The sequence below is a fragment of the Peromyscus maniculatus genome, chromosome 2, assembly GCF_049852395.1.
Source record: "Peromyscus maniculatus bairdii isolate BWxNUB_F1_BW_parent chromosome 2, HU_Pman_BW_mat_3.1, whole genome shotgun sequence".
NCBI classification, from domain to species: Eukaryota; Metazoa; Chordata; class Mammalia; order Rodentia; family Cricetidae; genus Peromyscus; species Peromyscus maniculatus.
The window spans coordinates 164650033-164666429 of NC_134853.1; the positions used below are offsets into that span (position 1 = coordinate 164650033).

The window sequence follows — 16397 nt, forward strand, 5'->3', positions numbered from 1 at the left end:
CTCAGGAGACACCGCAGACCCCAGTCAGAGTGGGCGGCCAGGGTTGATTGTGGCAAGGCTGTTCCTGTGGCTGACCATGAAAGACCCAGAAAACGCTGGGGTGCAGCTCAGTTGGTAAAGTGTATGCCTAGCACACGTGAAAGCTTGGGTTCCATGCTCAGCACTGCATGAAAAAGCCAGGTATGGTAATGCACATCTGTAATCCCAGCAACTGGGATGGGGAGCCAGGAGCATCAGAAAGAAGTTCATCCTCTGATACACAGTGAGTTCAAGGCCAGCCAGTTACAATGCCCAAGCTCAGGCTGGACAGTCATCCCCTATAAAAGATGGAGATACAGGGGGAAAAAATGCCCTGACCCCCAGGCTCCTCTTCTCTCAACCCTCCCGCTCCTTCCCTTGCTCTGCCGTCCCCACCTCACCCGAGTCACCACTTCAGCCTCGTAAGTGTGTCTCCTTGCCTCTAGCCTTTCCACCCCATCTGCCCTTCACACGAAGGCCAGAATGACCAGCTCATCTACTCTCTGCCCCAGGCCACCTCCAAACTGTCAGTGGCTCCCATTGCCCCATCTCCTGATGGGGAGAGAGTGTGGTAGTTGGCAACAGGCACTGGAGGAAGGAAGCTTGGCTTTGAACTCAGACTACATCCCTAATTAGCAGGCATCTTGGAAGAATTATTTTCCTGTGGGTTTATTTTTTTAACTAATTAATTTAATTATTAATTTATTATACACACTAAGCATGACTTCTTTCTTGCACAATTGTATCCCCAGACCCTATTTGTTGTGTTTTTGTTTGTATATTTGTTACATTTTTAAAAGATGAATTTATTTTTATGTGTATGAATGCTTTGCCTACATGTTCGTCTATGGACCGTGTGTGCGTGCCTGATGCTGCAGAGATCAGAATGGGCATCGGATCCCCTGGAACTGGAGTTACAGACAGTTAACTGCCATGTGGGTACTGGAAGTAGAACCCGGGGCCTCTGCAAGAGCAGCAGGTACTCCTGACCACTGAATCACCTCCCCAGCCCATTTGTTGTTGTTATTGTTTTTTGTTATTCTTGGGTTTTTTTTTTTGTTTGTTTGGTTGGTTGGTTTTTGTTTGGTTTTTTGAGACAGGGTTTCTCTGTGTAGCCCTGGCTGTCCTGGAACTGACTTTGTAAACCAGGCTGGCCTCGAACTCACAGAGATTCACCTGCCTCTGCCTTCCCAGTGCTTCCCAGCATCTGACACTACCATCTCACATATTGTTTTTAATTTTATGTGTATGAGAGTTTTTCCTGAATGTATGTGTGTGCCTGATGCCCCAGGAAATCAGTTCTCTTGGAGCTGGAGTTCCAGAAGGTTGTGAGCCACTATGTGGGTGCTGGGAATCAAACCAAGGTCCTTGGAAGAGCAGAAAGTGCCCTTAACTGCTCAGCCATCTCCCCAGCCCCAGCCTGTTTATTGTATTTTCAAATAAATAAAGGTCTTTTTCTCTGTAGAATGAACCTGACAACAGTATATACTTCCTGGGTCTGATACAATAAGGTGTTTTGCAAATTCCTGCAGAAATACAGGGTGGTTTTTTTTGTTTGTTTGTGTGTGTGTGTGTATGTGTGTGTAGGTGTGTGTGTGTGTGTGTGTGTGTATGTAGGTGTGTGTGTGTGTGTGTGTGTGTGTGTGTGTGTATGTGTATATGTATATATGTATGTATGTATTTTTTTTTTTAAAGACATACTGGTCCGGAACTCTCCATCTTCCTGCTTCCACCTCCCAAAGGATTTCATATGCAATCCACCATACCCGGCCCAACAATTGTTTAATGTGACTGGTATTACTTCTTTCACAAACTGACCACAGACACACAGCCTCATGTGTCGTTGACTCTAGCTAACTTCCTGCCCCAGCTAGATGGTCCAGCCCTGTCCCCAGTCCCTCCAGCCTCCAGCTGGTATCCACTCATCTCCAGTCTGCTATGTTCTGGGTCTCAAGGCTGGGAAAGTGCTCCCAGAGTTCTTGCAGGAGGGCAGAATGTGGGGAGAATCAAGAGGCTGACAAGAGAAGGTGAGGAGGGTGTGACCACAGGCCCACGCCATAGGGAGGCAAGCATGGAGGCCTTCGGGGTAGAGTGGGGAGGACTGGCCTCCTGCCAGAGAGAGCAGGAAGGAGCAGGACCCAGGCTCAGGGCCAGAGGCTCAGGCAGTGTGAGAGGGAGCAGCTGGTGACAGGCAAATTAGGAACCTTGGCTCTGTCAGCCGCAGACAGAAGCCAGGGCTGGAGGTCAGCTGGGGAGGCCAGGCACTGGGATAGCTAGGGCACTGGCAGGGTTCTGCTAACCCAGTCAACATGCCAGAGCCCTTCCCCAAGATTCACTGTCCGGTCCAGAGCTACACTCCACCCTCTGCTCAAGCTACTGAGCATTCCCTCCCCCCTCCACCACCTCCTAACGCTGCAGGCCTGGATCCCAATGCTGGCTCTGAGAGGTCCTTGAGATCTGGTCAGGACTGGGGCAATGGAGATTCTCAACAAAGAAGAGAACTGACGAGCCAACTCCTGCCCAAAGTGAAGCTACACCAGGCCTGGGCCCCAGACCCCAGAACCCAGGATCCACAACTCTGCCCTGTCCCAAGAGGACAGAAAATGTCTTTGTGCATGGCCTGTAAAACTGCCTACATGTCCCTTCCCACCTAGCTCTCATCCTCAAACCAACTCAATTTCCTGAACCTCAGGTCACTATGGTCCTAAGGCTAAGGTCAGATGAAACCCACACTGACCACCCTGAGGAACAGCATCCCCGGGTAGTGATAGTCTCCCCATGTCTTGACAGACGGGTTGGGTTAACCCAGGGTCCCAGGTCCCAAAGAGAACACAGTGGTGGTTCCCTAGGCCTCTCAAGGACCCAGCACTCCTGAGCAGGTCATCGGATGCTCGGTTTCAACAGTAGAACTTACTCACTTGGGCTGCACGCCCTCTTACAGCCTCCCGTGCTGAACGTGCCGGCTGGGAGGAGGCCCTTCTTAAATGAGGAACAGCATAGCACCCACAAACTTAACCCCTCCAGCTCTACAAAGAAGAAAGGGAGCCCGGCGTGGTAGCACTAATCTTTAATCCCAGCACTTGGGAAGCAGAGACCTGTGGATCTCTGTGAGTGTGAGACCAGCCTGGTCTACAAAGCGAGTTCCAGGCCAGCCAAAGTCACAAAGTGAGACTCTGTTTCAAAAACCAAGAAGAAACAGGGTGGGTGGGGAAGACCTTAGAGAGGACAGGGTGGCTGTCTCATCCTCCTCAAGCGGGCAAGAGTCAGACAGAGCTACAGTTAAGAACACACTGGTTACCTCCTCACCAGAGCCCTAGGATGGCTCACATTCCGGGTACAAGGAACTCTCTCCCCCAACCTCCTTCTAGTGAGCTAAGTAGATTTCCTCTTCCCAGGCTCACAACTGAGCAGTCCAAACCACAACGGTGTCACTGTCAGCTATGACATCACAAGAGATCGCGGTGGAAAAAAAGATGTGAGCCCCAGAGGGGTGGGTCCTGGAGCTGCAGAGCCCCTGTCCCACAGGAGGGTAGGGCCAGGACAAGGAGACACACTGTCGGCCCAGAATCGGCACCAAACAAAGTGTGGGCTTTATGGGTGACAAAGAGCTTCTTCGAGGAAACACCCGCCTCACTAGGGCTTCCTTGAACCTGCCGGCTCCCAGATAGTCCTGTTGCTCGATGTTACGAAACTCTGACTTCCTCAGCGTCTGGGGACACGCCTCGCTGCTGACACATGAAAGGTGCTAAGTTCTAGGGAACAGGGGCAGGAAACCCATGACTTCCAGGCCTGTCTTCAGGCAAGCTGACTGACAGGCAGCCGTGAAATCTTGATGCCAATGGGGCCTGAGACAGGGAAATAATTGTAGCCCAAACAAAAGGGAATAAGATGAGCATGAAGGGCTGGAGAGACAGCTCAGCGGATAAACACTTGCCTACAAGCCAGAGGACCAGAGTTGGGCTCCTCAGAGCACACATGAATGTGGCAGCTAACTATAAACCCAGCATAAGGGAGGCAGCAACAGAGACCCCAGAGAAAGCTGGATAGCTAGACTAACTCCATCAATGAGCTCCAGGTTCAGCGAGAGATCCAGCCTCAATAAATAAAGTGGGGATTGATCAATCGAGGAAGACAAATTGGGCACCTGCACACACAGACATGCATCTACACACATGTAAACACACACATGTGCAGGCACACCACTCACACATACATACGTACATACAAAAAAAGTGAGAAAGAAAAAAGTGAGAAAAGGATGTCAGCTCTCTTCTCTGGTGATTCGTGTAGCGACCATCCCCCACCCCAGTCTTCCGAGACTGGAGACTGGTGGTGTTGGAAGGTTTGGGCTCAGAGAGGTCAAATAACTTGAGCAAGGACACACAGTAAGCCAGTAAATTGCTCTGCTAACACTCAGGCCAGGCTCCTTCCTCAAGGCTGTGCTGTCTTAGAAGTTGCTTGGGTATTTGGAACTGGGCAGCATCAGTTCAGAAGAGGGTTTCCCCATCTTGGGTCATAAGTAAACAGAATCTCAGAAACACACACACTCACACACACACACACACACACACACACACACACACACACACACACACACACACAGATGGAAGAGAGTTTAGAGAAAACCTAGGATCTACTGACATGTATTATGCAGTGGTTCTCAACCTCCCTCATACTGCGACCCTTTAATACAGTTCCTCATGCTGTGGTCTCTCCAACCATAAAATATTTCATTGCTACTTCACTAAACATCTTTTTTTTTTTTTTAATGTTTTGAGACAGGGTTTCTCTGTGTAGCTTTGGAGCCTGTCCTGGAAGTCGCTCTGTACGTTGCTACTTCATAACTGTGATTTTGCTACTGTTATGAATCATAATGTAAATATCTGATATGCAGGATGGTCTATAAGCAACTCCCGTGAAAAGGTCGTTCAATCCGCACAGGGATCGTGACCCACAGGTTGAGAACCACAGAGCTAGGGCCCTCTGTACTCCTAACATTTTCAGCAAACACGCTCTTCATCGCCCACAAATGTCATTTAGCACCTGCCGCTGAAAGGGTGGGGCGGCGACTTCCTGACCACATCGCCTTTGCTACTGCACGGGGTCCTAGACCCCAGGCAGGCAGGCAAATGATCTGAGGGGCCCAACTAGGGGGCACAGGGCAGGAAGTACAGCAGGACAAGGTGACAGGAAGGAAGTTGGTCTTGGAGTGCCAGGCAGCAAAGTCACCGAGGCCGGAACTTGGGGCAACTGGATATCTGACACCTGAGCTTTGGGGTCCCATGGCTCCCAGAGATGGGGGTCTGAGCATACTGTGGTCCCCCACCTAGCTATGAGTGCTGCATATAACCTAGTCAGGACAGGCTACCTGTGGCTCAAACAGCCACCAGTGGCTTCAAAGCCTATGAAAGACCTTAGTCCTGGCCACCAGCAGGGGAGTGTTTCCACTGTAGTGGGTTGGGGGGACACACCCCCCCCACAGCCACTGGGCAGCAGAGTAAGGCTGTGAGCTGGCATCTGTGTGACTCAGGCCTTGAACCCTGACTGAGGGAGCTGGTGTCTGGCGGTGTCTGAAACAGAGAGTGCCGCGTGTTCATTCACTTCTGCTCACTGGGCCCTCTCCCAGCACCAACCCCCCATTTCCCTCCCTGCCAGTTCCAGGACCTGAGCCGCCACCAGTGATATGGCCCGATCATAGCCTAGGGTAGATAGGGGTAGAGAGTATGTGCTGTTTAGGGAGAAGGTCCCCACCTCATCAGATCTGCCACAGCAGTGGGGAGGAGCCCTGAGACACTTTGAAAGAGGAAGGCCACCAGAACCTGGATCTACCCACCAACCTATCACATTTGGCCATAAAATGGGGTCACGAGTCACTACAAAGGTCAGCCTTTGACATTTAGTCAAATGTTTTGGGTTTTGGGGGGTTTTGTTTTGTTTTGTTTTTAGGGTTTTTTTTTTTTGGTTTTTTTTTTTTACAGTTTCATGAAGCCCAGGGTTGTCTCAGATTCCAAGGATGGCCTTGAATTGATAATTCTGCCTTGAGCACAGGGAATAAGTCATCAGCAAGAGCAACAAGAAATGTAACACAAATATCAGACATGGTGACAAACCTCTCCCTTCCCCCACAAAGCCACCCTGGCTGAACTCTCTCCCTTTTCCTAACAAAGACACCCTGGCTACTCCCGTAGTACTGGGAAGCAAGGGCCATAAAGTGTCAAAGTGTCACCCAGCCCTGGGGACGGACAAATGCTTCAGGGAGCCACTGGGCCAGGCGTCAGGACAATAGTCCAGGCCGTTCTTCACCCCAAGAGTGCCAGGCAAGCACTCAGGGTATAGCTCAGCTGGTAGAGTGTCTGCTTGGCAAGCAGGCACACATGTCCCAACCTACATAAGTCAGGTGTTGATGGCACACAGCTGGAATCCCAGCACTGGCGATGGGAAGGAGGGTCAGGAGTTCAAGGTCATCCTAACCAACGTAATGAACTGCAGGCCAGCCTGGGCTACATGAGACACTGTCCAAAAAAAAAAAAAAGCCAAGCAAATTCTCTCTCACCACAAACAGGGGGTAAACAAAAGCTAACTTGACCCAGGTCACAAGGGCAGTTCTGAGCAAAACCTGTGTCTGTAAGTTATGTAACCTCTGGCAGTGTGGCTCTTGGGGTTCTGGAGGTGGCTTCCTAGAACTAGACAGTGGGCAGTGTGTGAAGTAGGTGTCCGTGAGCACTGAGAGAGTTGATGGATGGACGGCACTGTATCAGGGCGCCTGGTCACCGGCCCACAGCCATCTGAAGGTCCCAATCACCAGGTCACATTCTCAGTCACAACACAGATGCCCCAGAAGGACGTCAGTCGGTGAACCAAAGACAAAGATGTGAGGAAAGGAGGAGAGAGCCCTCAGGCTCAGCAGTACCACAGGTACAAACTCCACTCCAGTGCCAGCCAGAGATCCTGCAGACTCAGGCCCAACCAGCGAACAGCGGCCCTCAGCCCCAAGACTCCCAGGGCTAGGGACGCTCTATCCCAGCTCAGAACAAGTGTCCAGCTATCCTGCCTTCACATGCATTTATTTGCCGACTAAATGATTAAGTGAATGGTGGGTTCCCCCCACCCCAAGGGTGAAGTGAATCTGCTGCCCCCTAGGACCTGCTCCAGTGTCCTCAGGGCTCTGTCTGCTGCCCAATCCAGCTACACACAACATCTCTGAGTCCCATCATAGGGGTTAGGAGCGGAGATACAGGTAAGCGAGGGTCTGGGGAAGTAACATTAGGAGTTGAGGCCAACTTGCCTTCAATCCCACCTCATCACCTCCCAGTTCTGTGGTCCTGGGAAATGCCCCAGCTCGTCACCCATTCTCACATCTTTCAGTGGAACAGAGGAAGCCACCTTGTAGAAACAGCTGGAAGGGAAGTTTCAGTGCCAATCTGTGGCAATGTACCCAACATGGTGTCTGGCATTTGAGTGTCCCAACCAGGAGCCACTGTGGAATTAATCATGAGAAGGAGGATGGCACAGTTCTCAGCTCCAGGTCCGTCCCATCTTTAAGGCAGGTAAGACACACAGAGAATTAAAGGTAGCATGGAACCTATGCTCCAAAGAGCAAGTCACACCTAAGTGGGGTGTGTGTATGTGTGTGTGTGTGTGTGTGTGTGTGTGTGTGTGTGTGTGTGTGTGTGTGTGTGTACAGGCCTTTCTGGAGAACTGGTATTTACAAAAGGTTTGGAAGAGTCAAGGCTGTAGAGTGGACAAAATGTGTACCGGGCTCACACATGCAGGATGGCAGGCGCCTAGTCATCAGCTTCCCAGGGCACAGGTGCCTGTGAGCAGGTAGGGCAGATACCTCCCTCTGGCCTGGGATACGTGGAAGGTAAGGGGTCGGCCTCCACTACGAGGAGCCGCAGAGGCTTCCCAGACAGGCAGAGAGGGACGGACGTCTGGGCTTGAGCAAGGTCTCTCTGTCAAAGAAGGATTTGTGGGAGTGGGAACAGGCAGGCAAGCTAAGAGTCCATGGCAACAGTCGCAGAAGGTAGGAGTCCAGTCCCTCCGGTCACACCTGCACTCCACCTGAGTCCCACAGGGCTTTGTGCGGCCCCTCCTCCTGAACGGAAGTTCATATGCTCGGACTCCAGGGACAGGCCCAAGCTCAGAGCCCAAAGACCTATTGTTCCTTGGAGTTCAGAGAACAGTCCCCAGCCAGGCTGGCCACCGCAGCCATGCACATTCACACTCAGCCCTCAGAACTGGGACGGTCCTGATCCAGAGTCCATCCCTGGCAACCTCCCCGAGGACCAGCATCCATCATGGATGAGTCCATTCCTTTCCAACCCTGAGCCACTGAGTCACTTATGACGCCACAGAAGCCACCTCTCGCTTTCCTCTCCTGCAGACAGGTAAATACAGTCTGTCCATCAGCGTGGGCTCAGGAGGCAGAAAGCACACCTAACTGCCCAACTGTGGAGCCAAGCGAAGGCATATCCTGTGCAGCAAGCTCCCCCATGCCCTTCAGAAAAGATGACTTCTCTGGGCCTCGCTTTCCACACCCGGAATCTATGTTCTCTTTACCCTGTCTTACCAACAATGGAGACAGGAAGGAAAAATAAAATAAAAAGACCACACTGTAGACTTGCCCTTTTCTTGTGTGAGTAATGCGAATACGGAATACTGGGGTATTTACTCTCTCCGGTTTCCCGGGGCTCCTTGGGTAGCTCCCCTCGCCTCCACTGTCCCCAGCACACAGAGAACGTTCTGAAATGGCCCCTGAACACAACAGGCGGATCCTTGGAAGAGATCTGGGTAAGTGGCAGAGAAGTGACTCACTACCCAACCGTCTCTTATATTAGGCGCCTACTTAGACTCCTGGCCCCAACGACAACTAGCAGCCCCGGTGTTTCTAAGAAAGAGAGAAACCATGGCTGGCGCAGAGAAGGAAGAATCGGCAACGCGCTCGGGCAGTGACCCCGGTAGGGTCCTTCCCGCTTCAAGCGTGCAGGACAGAAGGGACTTCTCAGCGTCACAGGGATGAACGGTACTCCCGAGCCTTGGCTGGCTGTTACCCAAGCCCTGGCCGCGCTCGTGGAGAGAGCCACAGCGCATTTCTGGAACGTGAGGCTGCCTGGACCCGAGTTCCACCCCAGGCTCCCAAGGTGCCAGGCTTCGGGTTCCCCGCTGCTCCCTAGAGGCGCGTGGCGCAGGTTGGCTGGGGATGGGATGGCCTCTCGCGCTGTCCCGGAATTGTGCTGTAGCCACGGTGGGCACTGTGCGATGCGGCTGTTCCCCCGATACCCTGAGAGTCACCCACCTGGGTAGGCACGGTGTGCCCGGTGGCCCATAGCTGCAGTCCGACGACCAGAGCGACCCAGAGGGTGGCGGGCGCCATAGGGGCGGCGGTGGCTCCTGCCCTTGCGCCTGGAGATCTAGTGGCTCCTCGGCGCTCTAGCTGGTGACTGAAAGCGAAAGCCCCAGGCCAGAGCTAGGGCAGACCTTGGGGGTAGGGGAGGGGTGGAGGCGGGAAGGGGCGGGGCCACTGACTGAAGACACGTCCCCTCACACCGAGTCCTCTGCTCTCCCAGGGCACCTCCACCTGGACTCCCCCAGGCAGCTCTGGGTCTCTTTCTCCAGCATCTCTTCCAACCCCGAGTGACTCAGTCTGTCTCCATTGCTCCTTCCCCTTCGGGTCACCTTTCCAGTGAAGGGAAAAAGACTGGCACTGGAGATAGATGCCCACTGTGTTTGTGACTGGCTGCCCAGGTTGGGCCTTCCCTCAGCTGACCTGCCTCCAGCTTCTTTTCTCAAATCTCACCGACTTTCCACTTGACTCAGGGGCAAACAGTCCCAAAGTTGACATCTGCTCTGGAGAACCAAAGGGCCTAGATCACTCATTCACTTAGACCCTAGAGCAGTGGTTCTCAGCCTTCCTAACACTGCAACCCTTTAATACATTTCTTCATGTTGTAGTGACCCCCCCCAACCATAAAATTATTTTCATTGCTACTTCATAACTGTAATTTTGCTACTGTTATGAATCATAAGGTAAATATCTGATATGCAGCATATCTGATATACGACCCCAAACGGGGTGTGACCCACAGGTTAAGAACCACTGCCCTAGCGCCAGGCTAACTACACGTGACTATTTGCACCTTTTCACAGAGCTTATTAATATAAGCTATATAATCTGGTCCCGCTAACATATGGCATGTGCCTGCTTAACTCAGCGTGCACAACCACAGTACTCAGCATGGCGTAGGTACAGCTCTTGTTGATACGTTTCATTTGTTCGAGTTCCTTTGAACATGCTTGGAGCCTTCAGCGAGAACAGCCGGTCCTCTCGTTCTGAGTCCCTTGGCTGACAGAGGCAGAGGGAGAAAAGCCATCCAGGAAGTCTTGTTTTCTAGAACTGACCGCATCAGAGCACTCACTCTAGCTGCCATCTGAGCGCCAGCCCCACGGCCAGCGTGTATTCCTCCAGCCCTGCACAAGGCACTTGGAGAGGTGGGGTGGGCAGGGGGACAGGTGACTGCCTGCCTCCTTATATACACACACTCTCTCACTGTAGGCTGATAGGAGAAAGCCTTGTAGCCACCCGCCCTTGGGAGAGCAATCGCAAGGTTGGTACTTCTAGGTGCTGTGAGAGAAACTGGGAAGTGACCCTTCGCAGGATGGAAAATCCCACCTGATAGTCAGGAGCCTGGGAAATCACCTGGTTCCCACATGTTTCTGAGACATGGGACACAGCCCACAGCCTTAACCCTAAAGAGGGACAGCCACTGAGCAGGCAAGGAGAGTTCTGGTCCCTGTGCCTCCTATGGAACACATCTCAGGGGTGCTCTGATCTACCTGAGAAAGCTGAAAGCCAGGAATGAGTGTCACCTGTCAGAAACAAGAGTCAGTGGTCTGCCCTGAACCCTGCCCAGTGGGTCCAACTGACTCATCCTGTCCAGCCAAGGAACAATGCCCCCCCCCACCCAGGGACCGCACACAGGAGACCACAGGCTAGTTCCTATCTTAGTCTGTATTCTGTGGTTAGTAACTCAGCACCACATACCGGGTACATTATGAAGCGAAAGGGATGATTTCGACTCATGGTTCTGGTCCAGGACCAAGGAGTCACAGTCAATAATGATGACCTTGCTGGCAAGATCCACATAGCAAGAGGCAAGGGGTAAACATGAAGTGTGTGTGTGTGTGTGTGTGTGTGTGTGTGTGTGTGTGTGTGTGTGTTTCTCTTCTCTTAAAGCCACCAACTCCAAACATGGGGGCCTACCCTGATTTTAATACTAGTCACTGCTTTTTATAGCATCAGCTGTTATTCTATGAAAACGCTGCAGCCTGCCCCCCCCCAGCCCCGCCCTCCGTCAGCTAACCTAGCATCTACGCAGGTGCCTAGCAAATGCTCACCAGGGATCACTTGCAGTTCATGTTAATAACGATGAGTAATTGTGAAACTAGCAGTTAGCGGAGGGCTACTCTGGGTCACCAACACGTGTCTGTTGGTACACACGGTCTCGAAGTTTTGTAGGACCTTCCAGTTTAGCTCCTGCCCAGCCAGCACAGTCACTGCTCACACTGCTGCATCGTACAGTCCTCTGCGGCACAGGTACGCCTGCCATCCTCTCCTGGCTATCCCCTCGGTACCTAGGAAACTCACGGAAGGTAGGGCTCAATAAAGTGGAAGTGAATGAGAAATTCTAAGTATACGCAGGAGGCAATAAAGAGATGAAAACCAGCCAGACGTGGTGACGCACGCCTTTAATGACAGCACTAGGGAGGCAGAGGCAGGGATATTTCAGTGAGTTCAAGGCCAGCTTGATCTATACAACGAATGCAAGGACAGCCAGGGCTACACAGAGAAACCCTGTCTCAAAAAACCACGTGGAGGGCGCATGAATGAATGAATGAATGAATGAATGAAGAGTACATATCAGGGTTGGAATCCAGTCTAATCAAGTCAGTCCTTGGCTCTAGTCACCCCACCAGGCATCTCTTAGCCCATAAGCCCTATGGTGCCGAAAAGGCCCCATTGTTCTTACAGTGGATGGGCAGAGATAGGATGACAGCCTCCTCGGGGGCTGCAGACAAAGCCTATGAACCTGGCCATGGGGTTCCCGAGCCCCTCCCCACTTCCCAGGGCAGCCCCAGACCTCAGAGATCCCCTGTCATCTCACACCCCAAAAGCTGGTAGCTCTGCTTCTGTAAACAGAAGACTCACCTTTGCAGGATTGCCCAGGCTGTTAACTGAGCACCTACTGTATGTCAGGTATCCGGGCAAGCCTCTGGGACGAAGCACTCCAGCTTCAGCCAGAGTAGCTATCAGCCTCCAAGATACCCACAAACATGCTCCCAGAGAGACTGAGCCAGAAATTGTGTCCCAAAGGCCCCAGTGCCAGGATCCCATGACTTTTGGTTTATGTGTGTGTGGTGTGTCTGTGCTGGCCTGCTCCCTCCTAATAGGATTCTACCCAGGTTCACCCTGGGGAACTAATGAGTTCATTGCACAGCATGGGTAACCCCGGTGCATCCACACTGGAAAGTCTTCACCCAGCATGGATAATGACTTCCACATAGCTGCATAGAGAGTTCCTCTTCTAGGCTTCTACAACCAAATACTCTCACACTGCCAGGGACACACCCAGGCCCCCAGCAGCAATTCAGACAGAACTGTGTACAAATGTCTTGGAGGAGGTGCTGGAATGTCAGGTGAGGATCCAATGGCCTTCCCCACCACCTTCTGCTCTGAGGGAAATTTAACAATCCAAAGGCCCTGATGTGATAGGCTCTTTTCTGCACAGCAGATCTGAGGAAGACGGCACTGTTTTCTAGGAAGAATGCCTTCTGCAACAGCATGTGTGTGCGGTGGTAGTGGTGTGTGTGGTGGTGATGGTGTGTGTGGTGGTGGTGATGTGTGTGGTGGTGGTGGTGGTGTGTGTGTGCACACTCGGGGGCACGTACATGTGTGCACAAGCACCGAGACCTGAAATTAACATCACGTCTTCCTCAATTCCCTGTGTGTGGAGGTAGGGTCTCTCACTCGAACCCGGTGCACACCTATTTGGCTGGTCTAGCTAGCTTGCTCTTTGGATCCGTCTCTACCTCCTGAGTGTTAAGATTACAAGAGGGCCACCATATCTACTGTGCTTCCCCCCTACCCCTTTGGAAGCTGGGGATCCAAACAGTGGGTCTCATGCTTGCATGCTTGCCTGGCAAATACTCACTGGACCATCTCCCCGGCCCCTGGATGATCTGATTGACTTTTTTTAATGAGTCCACACACACACCTGGGACTGAGAGACACCATCAGAGGCTTAGGTGCAGCACGCAGTGGCTCAAGGATGCTGGCAGAGGCAGCTTTCCGAGGGAGAATCTCTGATATACTTGTCTATGTGAACTCCTAGAAACAGCTACAGAGCAAGCTCCTTCCAACATGGCCTCTAGAGGCCCAGGGACTCCTGTCATATAGGGCTGCTTCTGGGCAAGGGTATCTATCCCTTGTCCTTCCCTCTCTTCCCCTTAGTGGTCGCAGCCAGGACATTTCTTGGCTGATTCTTGCCAGTGCTTATCACCACACCCTGAGTGTGCTGGGCCAGCCCCTTGTGAGTCACAGTCGAAAATCACGAACAGGAAGCTGTGCCTGGTGTTAGCCACAGGTTCACAACTGTCCCCTGGCTGTCTTCCCACCTGTAACACACACACACACCCCAACACACACACGACACAAAAAAATAAGAATTAAATATCTAGATGGGGGTGAAAAGATGCCTCAGAGGTTAGGAGTGCTCCCTGCTCTTACAGAGGACCCGATTTAAGATTTATTTTTATTAATGTGTACGAGTGGGTGTATGGTCTGTGGGTGCCCTCAGAGGCCCATAAGAGGACATCAGATGCCCTAGAGCTGATGTTACAGGTGGTTCTGAGCAGCCTGCCATGGATGCTGGGAACTGAACTCGGGTCCTTTGAAAGAGCGGCAAGCACTCATAACTGCTGAGCCTTCTCTCCAGCCTCTTACTTCAAACTCTTTATCGTTAAACTAGAGGTCCTTGACGCTGCACACCAGTTCCCACTCAGACAATCTTCTTCCCAGGGACAACTGCTTTGAGTTTACTGTTTCTCTGGTCTATTTTGGGGCTTCATATGATAACAAACAACACATTGGACTTCAGTGAACATTCAGATCCGTGGGCTCCACATCCCAGGTTCTACCCAATCAGGGATCAGCAATGTTCTAGAAATCAAACAAGCAAAAACACTGTGTGTGCGTACTGAACACATTCAGACCTTTTTTCTTGATATTGTTTATTCTCTAAGCTCATATAAGTGTGCTATATAAAGATAATTTATAGAGATATAAAGGTACTATATAAAAATGGCTCAAAGTTTATAGGCAAATGTGTGTGTTACCCGCAAGCATCACGCTCTTTGATGTAAGGTACTATAACTAGAGCATGCATGGTGTGGGTATCCTGAAAAGCAGGGATCCTGAATGTGAGCATCCATGGATTTGGGTATCTGCAAGAAGGGACTCCTGGAAGCCATCCCAGGAGATGCTAAAGGACAACTGTGTTTCATATGATATGCATGCATATTCGCCTGTGCACACCCGAACAGCCGGAGCATGGGCCTACCCGTCTGACAGCACTCAGTCTTTGAGATGAGAACATGCCCACATTGCTGAGTTCAGTTCTCACTTCCTTCTCCCTCCTCTGCTGTGTGGAGTTGGGCTGTGTGCTTGCCCTAAGGTTCACCAGTGTTCCACTGCTCTCTAGTTGTGGACTTCGGGGGATGAACAATAACCATCTCGAGTACTGCCAAACAGAGGCACGGGAGAGTTTCCCCGGGTGGTAAACATAGAAAGTAGGGCTTCTGGAAGGAGCCAGTGCACATTTTCATTTTCACTGGGTCCTGTACTGCGAACTCCAGACTCCCATTGCCCACATCTGAATGTCGTTTCAGCTCCATGAGCGTTTTTTTGTTTTGTTTTGTTTTTTCATAATTATCTTTTTTTCTTCTCCCCTTTCACATTTTTTTAAGATTTCTTTTTGAGGCAGGGTCTCCTGCAGCCCGGGCTGGCCTCAAACTTACCATGTAGCTAAGGATGACTTTGAACTCCCAATCCTCCTGCCTCCACCTCCCTAGTGCTAAGATTACCAGGATGTTCACCAGGGTGTCCATTCATGCCATGCCATGCTAGGAATGGTAGGCGGGGCTTCATGAGTGCTGGAAGCATGCTACCAACTGAGTTTTCTCTCCAGGCTCTCTCTCTCTCTCTCTCTCTCTCTCTCTCTCTCTCTCTCTCTCTCTCTCTCTCTCTCTCTCTCTCTCTCTCTCTGACTAGAACCCGGAGCTCTAGAACCCGGAGCTCTGTAAACCCTGGAAAGGGCCTCTACCTGAGTCACACCTCCAGACCTGCCCCCTTCATCTTTAAATGGCTTTCAACTCTGCCTCCCTCAGCCCCTCCCCGCGCCAGCCCGACCCCCTCCCCTGATATCTGAGAGGCCCTTCCCAGGGCCAGGCCCCTACCCCTCACTCCTCTAACCCCACACTCACTTCTCCTTTCCCCATGTCCACTCTCTCTCCAAACCACCCGCCCCCTCTGCCCCTCCGCGTCTCGCTGGTCTCTCCCTCTGTCTCTAAGGGACTTAGGGAGATGCTGGTCCTATCTGTGGACAAGCAATGGCTGCCCTCACCCTTACATACACTATCGACTCTGGCCTCAGTTTTCCTGTTTCCTCATATATGGCCTCTCTGCCCTCTACTGTTTTCTTGTATTCCTAGGCATTTCATAATCCTGTGGCTGATCTGAGCATAATTTTTTGTTGTTGTTGTTGTTTTTTGTTTGTTTGGTTTTTTTTTTTTTTTTCGAGACAGGGTTTCTCTGTGTAGCTTTGCACCTTTTCCTGGAACTCACTTGGTAGCCCAGGCTGGCCTTGAACTCACAGAGATCCGCCTGGCTCTGCCTCCTGAGTGCTGGGATTAAAGGCATGCGCCACCACCGCCCGGCCTGAGCATAATTTTTTAAAATATAACTCCTCCATCACTGGCTTATTGGATTTTGGATCTAGAGGGTGGAGTGAATGATATACAGATCTTACCATACAAGGCTCGTGTGTGTGTGTGTGTGTGTGTGTGTGTGTGTGTGTGTGTGTGTGTGTGTGTGTTGAGCCAAGGCTCGTGTGTGTGTGTGTGTGTGTGTGTGTGTGTGTGTGTGTGTGTGTGTGTGTTGAGCCTGACCTTGAGCCTCTTTCAAAGCATCCCTACTGCTACAATCCATCCATCCTTGTAAACCAATCTGGTGTGGCTTATGGGTGTTGGAGTGTCTCAGGAGTGGGCTGTGGGACCCCAGGGTACTGGGCACCTATTTCCCTAACGCTGCCCAATTGCTCTGTGCC

The 16397-nt window shown here is 51.6% G+C and overlaps 1 protein-coding gene and 1 long non-coding RNA gene across 2 annotated transcripts in view; one reads left to right on the forward strand and one right to left on the reverse strand.

Moving 5' to 3' along the window:
• The window catches only part of Tnfrsf1b (TNF receptor superfamily member 1B), a 34351-nt gene extending 24879 nt beyond the window's left edge, over positions 1 to 9472 (reverse strand). Inside the window, exon 1 of the mRNA XM_006989045.4 lies at positions 9314 to 9472. Coding sequence (XP_006989107.2) covers positions 9314 to 9391 — 78 coding nt within the window. The 5' untranslated portion in view covers positions 9392 to 9472. The remainder of the gene's footprint in view (positions 1 to 9313) is intronic.
• Positions 3635 to 8635, forward strand: LOC143272060 (uncharacterized). Its single transcript, XR_013049451.1, has 4 exons — positions 3635 to 3760; positions 5674 to 5899; positions 7384 to 7565; positions 8402 to 8635. It is a non-coding gene; the product is annotated as an uncharacterized LOC143272060 (long non-coding RNA).
• Positions 9473 to 16397: the final 6925 nt, after the last annotated feature.